The 8027-nt window shown below is 43.3% G+C and overlaps 1 protein-coding gene across 1 annotated transcript in view; it reads left to right on the top strand.

Annotated features, from left to right (window-relative positions):
• The window catches only part of STYXL2 (serine/threonine/tyrosine interacting like 2), a 10780-nt gene extending 3190 nt beyond the window's left edge, over positions 1-7590 (top strand). Inside the window, exon 2 of the mRNA XM_044285868.1 lies at positions 2946-7590. Within this exon, the coding sequence (XP_044141803.1) occupies positions 2946-5680 (2735 nt within the window). The 3' untranslated portion in view covers positions 5681-7590. The remainder of the gene's footprint in view (positions 1-2945) is intronic.
• Positions 7591-8027: the final 437 nt, after the last annotated feature.

Below are 8027 nucleotides of genomic sequence, written 5' to 3'. Positions count from 1 at the left end.
TCTTATGCAGGGGTCTCCCTTTTGTTCCTTAGTTTTGGATCCAGTGAGTCATATATTCATTTTGCACTGTCTTGTTTCCTGTACACCGTCCGTGACAGAAAATTGTAGATTCACACTGAAGGCATCAAAACTATGAATTAACACATGTGGAATTATATACATAACAAAAAAGTGTGAAACAACTAAAATATGTCATATTCTAGGTTCTTCAAAGTAGCCACCTTTTGCTTTGATTACTGCTTTGCACACTCTTGGCATTCTCTTGATGAGCTTCAAGAGGTAGTCACCTGAAATGGTCTTCCAACAGTCTTGAAGGAGTTCCCAGAGATGCTTAGCACTTGTTGGCCCTTTTGCCTTCACTCTGCGGTCCAGCTCACCCCAAACCATCTCGATTGGGTTCAGGTCCGGTGACTGTGGAGGCCAGGTCATCTTGCGCAGCACCCCATCACTCTCCTTCATGGTCAAATAGCCCTTACACAGCCTGGAGGTGTGTTTGGGGTCATTGTCCTGTTGAAAAATAAATGATGGTCCAACTAAACGCAAACCGGATGGAATAGCATGCCGCTGCAAGATGCTGTGGTAGCCATGCTGGTTCAGTATGCCTTCAATTTTGAATAAATCCCCAACAGTGTCACCAGCAAAGCACCCCCACACCATCACACCTCCTCCTCCATGCTTCACGGTGGGAACCAGGCATGTAGAGTCCATCCGTTCACCTTTTCTGCGTCGCACAAAGACACGGTGGTTGGAACCAAAGATCTCAAATTTGGACTCATCAGACCAAAGCACAGATTTCCACTGGTCTAATGTCCATTCCTTGTGTTCTTTAGCCCAAACAAGTCTCTTCTGCTTGTTGCCTGTACTTAGCAGTGGTTTCCTAGCAGATATTCTACCATGAAGGCCTGATTCACACAGTCTCCTCTTAACAGTTGTTCTAGAGATGTGTCTGCTGCTAGAACTCTGTGTGGCATTGACCTGGTCTCTAATCTGAGCTGCTGTTAACCTGCGATTTCTGAGGCTGGTGACTCGGATGAACTTATCCTCCGCAGCAGAGGTGACTCTTGGTCTTCCTTTCCTGGGCGGTCCGCATGTGAGCCAGTTTCTTTGTAGCGCTTGATGGTTTTTGTGACTGCACTTGGGGACACTTTCAAAGTTTTCCCAATTTTTCGACTGACTGACCTTTATTTCTTAAAGTAATGATGGCCACTCGTTTTTCTTTACTTAGCTGCTTTTTTCTTGCCATAATACAAATTCTAACAGTCTATTCAGTAGGACTATCAGCTGTGTATCCACCTGACTTCTCCACAACGCAACTGATGGTCCCAACCCCATTTATAAGGCAAGAAATCCCACTTATTAAACCTGACAGGGCACACCTGTGAAGTGAAAACCATTTCAGGTGACTACCTCTTGAAGCTCATCAAGAGAATGCCAAGAGTGTGCAAAGCAGTAATCAAAGCAAAAGGTGGCTACTTTGAAGAACCTAGAATATGACATATTTTCAGTTGTTTCACACTTTTTTGTTATGTATATAATTCCACATGTGTTAATTCATAGTTTTGATGCCTTCAGTGTGAATCTACAATTTTCATAGTCATGAAAATAAAGAAAACTCTTTGAATGAGAAGGTGTGTCCAAACTTTTGGTCTGTACTGTAAATCAAAAAAACGAGGCAGCACTCAGACTTCAGGTGAAAAGGTGATGACCCAATTTATTTCCCAGGCAACGTTTCGGTCCACTCAATGAGGCCATTGTCAAGCTTGACAAAGGCCTCATTGAGTGGGACGAAACGTTGCCTGGGAAATAAATTGAGTCATCACCTTTTCACCTGAAGTCGGAGTGCTGCTTCGTTTTTTTGGATTTATTATACAGTGGAAGAGAAGCCTGCCTTCCCTGATGATTTTCACCCTATCCACCCTGTCTAACTGTGCTGCTGCTTTATCTGTGTTTGTAGATTATTAGACAGATAGATATAGATAGATAGATATGATACAGAGAGATAGATCTATAAATCGATTTAGTATCAATCTGATGCATCTAAAAATATTAGATAAATCAATTGATTTTGAATAATATAAAAACTTGTATGTGTCTCAAAGTGGGCAATAAAACTGCTACTGAGAATCAAGCAGGAGAAGTCGGCTACGTCCTCTTGAACGAAAATTGTGAAATTAGATTGTTTAAAAAATTTGTTATAATATATTATATAAGTCCAAGGGTATCACGGCTCGATGAAACCAAACACACGGCACTAACTGGAGGCAGTTTTCCGTCACTGCCGTTAATGGCAGTTGGATATTGGCCGGTTGTCCTTTTTTCCTCGTATCATCCTTGTGTTTTAACCTTCCAAGCAGTGCCTTCTAAATACTCCAGGAATATAAATCATTTCTTGTCAGAGCCTTGACCCCTGTCCACCAGAGCCTTTAAAAATAGCATTGTCCTTGTCCTATGAAGCAGCAGCCAGAGCCTTGTGAGAATGGGTCATTCTGGACAATGGCAGATCCTTGAACCTGTATGTCCTATCAGGGATCCTTAATCCATGCATCTATTAAAACTATCGGACCACCCATACATATCCAACAGAGCAGTCATAATTGCTCCTTGTAAAGTTGCACAAGGGTTCTATCTACTTGGTCTCACTGGAAACATTGATCATTGTTGGATTCCAAACACAGTGGTGGGATCTTTTGAAACAAAGTTGGTCCACATCTTCAAGGTGAGAGGTCATCATGGATGTCTAAGTAGAGGTGAAAATGAAAGCTCCTGGGTCCCAATGTGAAATCTTTAACCAGCCTCAACTTCACCATGTACCATTTATAAAACTGGTGTCTTTTATGTGGCAGAGGAACTTTTGGGCTATCTTTGCACCTACCATTGCTGTTCCAAACCACCTAAATTGTAGATTGATGGCCTTGTGAGCAATATCATGGTTACTTAAAATGTAGACATTTTACAAAACAATAACTTCTATTCTCTCTTCATAGGTAAAGTTTTGGTGAACAGCGAGATGGGGATGAGTAGATCTGCCATTCTGGTCGCAGCTTACTTGATGATTTTTCACCACATGACCATCCTTGAAGCCCTAATGACCTTACGCAAGAAAAGAGCCATCTACCCTAATGATAGTTTTATTATGCAGCTTCGAGAACTTAATGAAAAATTGCTGGAAGAGCGTGAATATTCTGATGGAGGAGATGACAATGATAACAATAGCCAAGGCTCGGTCATAGAAGCCAAGGCACATTCTATTGTGGTGGAAGAAGAAGGCGATAGGGAGAGCATCATGGGAGCAAAAGTCCACTCGATCACTGTTGAGCAAGAGGATACAACTAGCATCATGGGAAGCGCCATGAGCCTGGGGGCAAAATCAAGTGTAGTGTCTAAGCAGCCAACCCTTATCGATGAAGATGAGGAGGAGAAAATCTATGAAGAATGGAGACGAAAACAAGGACTTCCACCAAGGGAGATACCAAAGAAGGAAAATGAGCAAAGCATAAAACTTCCAGAAGAAGAAGTGAGTGACGACCAGCTAAGACAGATGATTTATAACTGGCAGAAGGAAAATGCTAAATATCATTCCCTTGATCCTGGAGATGATGGAAATTCTATGATGAGGGAGAAATGTTATTCACCAAGTGAAATTAGTGATGTGGAAAGTGTAAGCTCCCAGGAAATTCGGATGTTAAAGGAACAATTTGAAGTGAGCCGAAGGAACCTTATGACCAGACAACGTACGGACTCTGTATCGACTGACAGTACTTGGGATATGTGGAACCAGAGGCTTATGGAAATTGAGAAGGAGGCCATAACAAAGAGCGACAAGAAAGAAAAAAAGAGGGAAAAGGATATCGATGAAGAAAGTCTTTGCTCTGAAGCAAGTTCTTTATTTAACTTTTGCAAAAATAACAAACATAAGCTGACTGCTCTGGAAAGGTGGAAAGTTAAGAGAATTCAATTTGGGTTTCACAAAAAAGACTCTGAAGCATCAGACACCCAAAACAAGGAGGACAATGGTGAGAAGAAAGATGAGGATCAAACGAGTCAATCGGATGTAGACATATCAGCCTACCAAGCCTGGAAGATGAAGCACCAGAAAAAAGTAGGCAATGAAAATAAGGAGGAAATTGTGGAACTGACTAAAGGAGAGGACACTGCAAGTATCAAACGCAAACAAAGGAGGGCTGAGATTCTGGAACGTTCTAAGCAGACCTTGGAGGAAAGCCAATCTATATGTGGGTGGGATAATGAAAGCTCAATAAGTGGTAGCATCCCGTTATCTGCTCTATTTCAGATTGCACCTTCAAGTAGCGGTGGTAATGATGCAGCTTCAGTGTTGAGTATGCAGAGCAACAGATCCCATCAGTCCCAGGCCAGAAGTGCTGTTACCCAAGCACAAGTCCTCCCACCAAACTTACCACCTGGGGCGGATGCTATTTCCATAGCAGGTATTCAGAACTGGATAGCTAATGTGGTGAATGAAACCATTGCTCAAAAACAGAATGAGATCATGATGATGTCCCGTGCATCTTCATCAATGAGCATGGCTTCTGGAGATCTTGGAAAAAGAGCAGATGATGAAAGATCCTCCATACTCGGTGCAGCAGGAGGGTCATGCCTCTCAGGTTCTGGATTTCAGCATCGTGACTTTAAAAGCTCAGACTCTGTATTGTCTAATACGTCAGTGAACTCAGCTACAAATATACCAAGTGCTAAGAGAAAAATTAACCAAACAAGTGTCCCACTCTTTGGACTTTTTATGGATGACGTGGATCTAAAAAAGCTCAACCAGAAAGAAAATGAAATGAGAGAAGAGTTGACTGAAAAATTGAGCCAATATCGGAAAGAAAAAGTTGTCACTGATAACAAGCGGAGCTACATGTACAGGAAGAAAAAGGCGAAAGGTACAGAAGAGGATGAAGAGGAAGAGAAAGAAAGTGTTCTAAGTTCGAAATTCCAAAGTTCTAGGTTGTCCTCAAACCAAGAATGGAAAAAATCTGAAAAAACATCCTACCTAAGTAATCTTGGCAATTTTTCAAGCACCAAACCTACAAGTTCAGATGTGGAAACAAATGTAGGCAAATGGCTCAGTGGTGTGAACACAGAAAGGGCCTCGGAATTTCATAATGAAAAATCTTATGAAAGGTCAAGACAATCAGAACATGAGCGATATGTGAGCCCTCAAGTCAACGGATACACCAAAAAATCATCAGAATGGGACAAAGAGGGCTCTTCATCATATCAGAGCTACAGAGACACAACCAGGGCCACATCAAGATTTTCAACGTCTTCTGAAGAAGAGTACGATCGTGTCCGGCACACCAACGTCTACAAATCCCAAAGCCCTGAACCCAACCTCAGTGACCACTCAAAAGAAGAAAATGGGTTAGCAGATCTACCGACCGCTATACAACCTAGAAGAAGTTACCTAGATCATGAAGATTCCGATATCTCAGACACAGTCGATTCAGTCTCCAAAAGAAAGTTTACTGGGAGATTTAAGAACGTTGAAGATGAGAAGAGCGACCCCTTAGAAAGTAACAGCTCTGGAAGCCGATGGGCTCGGAATAGAAAGACCAAAGAAGAAACTGAAGAAATGGATGATGATGATATCATTGCGGCATGGAGAAGCCGGCAGGAAGAGATGAAAACAAGACTCAGAAGACATAAAGAGGAGGACTAAAACACCAAACTGGACTCTAAATTATCTTGAGTTTTGTTCTAGTTTTGAAAGGCAACGTCTGCCATAGATGAAGCGGACTCTTCTATTTTAGCTGCCCAATTCTCCTCTCTTTTATGCTCCATTTGTAGCCTCGGTTTTGATGCTCCTTGGACTTTTTGTATTGCAATTGGTAGGCAAAAATATATCCTTCCCAGCTTTTGGCACCATTTTATGTGTCTTTAAAAAAAAAATATTTCTGCTTTATGCATAGAAAGAATATGTTGCATATAATTAGTTCCTCAACATGTTCAAGATCTCTGCTTGCTGTCCGAGTTAAGATAACATTCTTGTTTAAAGTCAGAAAATCTGTACGTAATCAGCCCTGCTCTAAGCCTAGAAGTGAATAGCATTGTATACGGTCTAGACCAGGGATGCCCAACTTGCGGCCCTCCAGCTGTTGCAAAACTACAACTCCCAGCATGCCCAGACAGCCTACAGCAGGGCATGGTGAGAGCTGTAGTTTTACAACAGGTGGAGGGCCGCAGGGTGGGCATCCCTAGTCTAGGAAACGCTCTTTGAGCTAAACCCATCAGCAGCAGCTGCACAAATCTACTGGTTTGTAACAATGTATCAGTCTGGAGTCCAGGATGTTGAGCTCACAGAGCATTGTCCAGACTGGAGACAACTGTAAGCCCTTCTCATCTGAGAGCAGGACTAGCTATGGACAGAATTACTTCCTCCGAATGTAGACAATTGTGTACCCATTCACTGAAAGCAAGCAGAGAGCTTGGAAATTGCGAGGAGATAAAACATAAATGGGGTCATTTATTAAGACTACGGTTTTAGATGGTTGCCCTGGCGCATGATGTGCCTAAGTTATGTAGAGACGCCAGCCCCACTTTTTTAGACCTGGCGTTAGCGGGGAAAAGCAACAGATCCGTCCGCAAATCCCCTTTCCGACCGAATCTGTGACAGATATACGCCAAAAATGGGCGTATAGCTAATAAAAAATGACCCCCAAAATATATAAGAAAGTTGTAGAACTCTTCATTAGACAATAATTAAGCTTGGCTTGCGTAAACCAGAAACCCCTTCTAAAGTGACCTTAGAATAGTCTGAGCCACACTAGAAAATAATAGAGAATCATCCGAATTCATTAAGATTCAGCTTTTCCACCCATAATTCACAGCCATTAGTCCCCACTCTGTAGCCGCACGGTGACATGTCCTTGTAAAATAATTACCGAGTCCTCAGCAAGGTTCCTGATTTTCCTCATTAATAAATTCTCTGGAATGATTTCTGGTTTGAAAGAGAGAAAGAGATTTTCTGCAATAATTCCTACTCTGCGGCCAGTTCTGATTCCAGGGATGTCGCCTCTGCCGCGTGCATCATCCATAGCAGAGCGGCACACAGAGGACAGGAGGCCCCAAAGACGGAAATTAGGCTGCTTTCAGGAGCTGCTTGACTCCAGCACCTGTGGAAGGAAGACCTTGGGACTTCATCGTGGTCATTGACTCTTCAACAAAGTATTGATCAAATCGGGATGGTGGTAGAAGAAGCGACTATTATCTCTATCCCACTAATTTTCTGAATTTTTTGTATTTTGGAAATAGCATTCCCCTCTGCCCCACTAATAAAACTTTCTTGTGCTCATGAATGTCCCTCTCCTCTTTACATGGTAAGGGAAGCGGGGGCCATTTTGAAGTCATGGGTGGACGTAGAAGAAAAAAGGTCTCAGAGCAAACCATGCCCCCGCCATTATGGTGTTGGGTTGACCCTTGAGCCAAATTCCCCCATGTTTGATAGCAAAATCTTCTCTGGATGAAAACGGGGGGCCTTACCATTACACCTAGAGGCTCTTCTCTCTCTGCAGCTGCTGTGCCCTGTGCATTGTGATTGACAGGGGCAGGTGTGATCACTTTTACAATGCCTGGTCCTGTGACACCCCCCCCCCCCCATTGGTGATCGCAGCAAACCGCAGGTCAATTCAGACCTGCGGTTTGCTGCGTTTCCGGGTTATTCGGGTCTCTGGTGACCCGATAACCCAGAATAAGATGGTGATCGGTGGTGTGATAATACACCACCAATCACCATCCTTAGATCCTGAGATGTGATCGCTCAGTATCGCTTCCTATTGGCTGCACGGGCGGGCGGGAGGGTTGACTTCCCCCAGCTCTGCTCTCCTCCTCCATTCTGCGTCCTGGAGCCGTGGAGAGAGGAGCCTCGTCGATCTCTGTGCCCAGCACCCCCCATCTGAGCCACCACAGGAACCTAGGGACAGGTTTAGGGACAGCTTAGATTAGGCAGGGAGATTAGGGAGAGTTTAGGGGGGGGGAAAACATTATTTTTTTCAGCATCACCCTGATCA

The sequence above is a fragment of the Bufo gargarizans genome, chromosome 3, assembly GCF_014858855.1.
Source record: "Bufo gargarizans isolate SCDJY-AF-19 chromosome 3, ASM1485885v1, whole genome shotgun sequence".
Classification (NCBI taxonomy): Eukaryota; Metazoa; Chordata; class Amphibia; order Anura; family Bufonidae; genus Bufo; species Bufo gargarizans.
The sequence above is the reverse complement of the archived record's forward strand: the minus strand, read 5'-3'. Positions and strand labels throughout refer to the sequence as shown.